General features: G+C 65.3%; 1 protein-coding gene across 1 annotated transcript; it reads left to right on the top strand.

Annotated features, from left to right (window-relative positions):
• Positions 1-148: 148 nt before the first annotated feature.
• LOC106002836 (zinc finger protein 513-like) lies at positions 149-705 on the top strand (the record flags this gene model as incomplete). Its single annotated transcript, XM_013037601.1, has 1 exon — positions 149-705. A coding segment is annotated over exon 1 (521 nt), but the record flags the coding sequence as incomplete, so codon positions are not given.
• Positions 706-712: the final 7 nt, after the last annotated feature.

Below are 712 nucleotides of genomic sequence, written 5' to 3'. Positions count from 1 at the left end.
GTCCTGTAACTTCACCACACCAAACTCAAATCTAGTGAAATTGGGATTTCTATTTCCAGCAGTTAATTAATTCCATCCTACGGATGATACCCCCTCGAGCCTAGATTTCTTCCCCCCTCCCCCCGCCCCGCCCCTCCCCCGCAGGTGCCCATTCTGCATTTATTCCACCAACCGCCCCGCTGCCATGGAGTGCCACCTCAAGACCCACTACAAGATGGAGTACAAGTGCCGCATCTGCCAGGCGGTGAAGGCCAACCAGCTGGAGCTGGAGACGCACACGCGCGAGCACCGCCTGGGCAACCACTACAAGTGCGACCAGTGCGGCTACCTGTCCAAGACGGCCAACAAGCTGATCGAGCACGTGCGCGTGCACACGGGCGAGCGGCCCTTCCACTGCGACCAGTGCGCCTACAGCTGCAAGCGCAAGGACAATCTCAACCTGCACAAGAAGCTCAAGCACGCGCCCCGCCAGACCTTCAGCTGCGCCCAGTGCCTGTTCAAGACCACCCACCCCTTCGTCTTCAGCCGCCACGTGAAGAAGCACCAGGGCGGGGACGACGCCGCCGCGGACCAGGCCCGCCAGGGGCCGGGCGCCGCCCCGCGGGAGCCAGCGGCCGCGGCCACGGCGCGCGCCCCCGGGGCCCCGCTGCTGGTGGTGGGCAGCGCCCGCGGCCTGCTGTCCCCGCTGTCCGTCATGTCCGCCTCGCAGTGA

Source organism: Dipodomys ordii, unplaced genomic scaffold (genome assembly GCF_000151885.1).
Source record: "Dipodomys ordii isolate 6190 unplaced genomic scaffold, Dord_2.0 Scaffold1000002942, whole genome shotgun sequence".
Classification (NCBI taxonomy): domain Eukaryota; kingdom Metazoa; phylum Chordata; class Mammalia; order Rodentia; family Heteromyidae; genus Dipodomys; species Dipodomys ordii.
The sequence above is the reverse complement of the archived record's forward strand: the minus strand, read 5'-3'. Positions and strand labels throughout refer to the sequence as shown.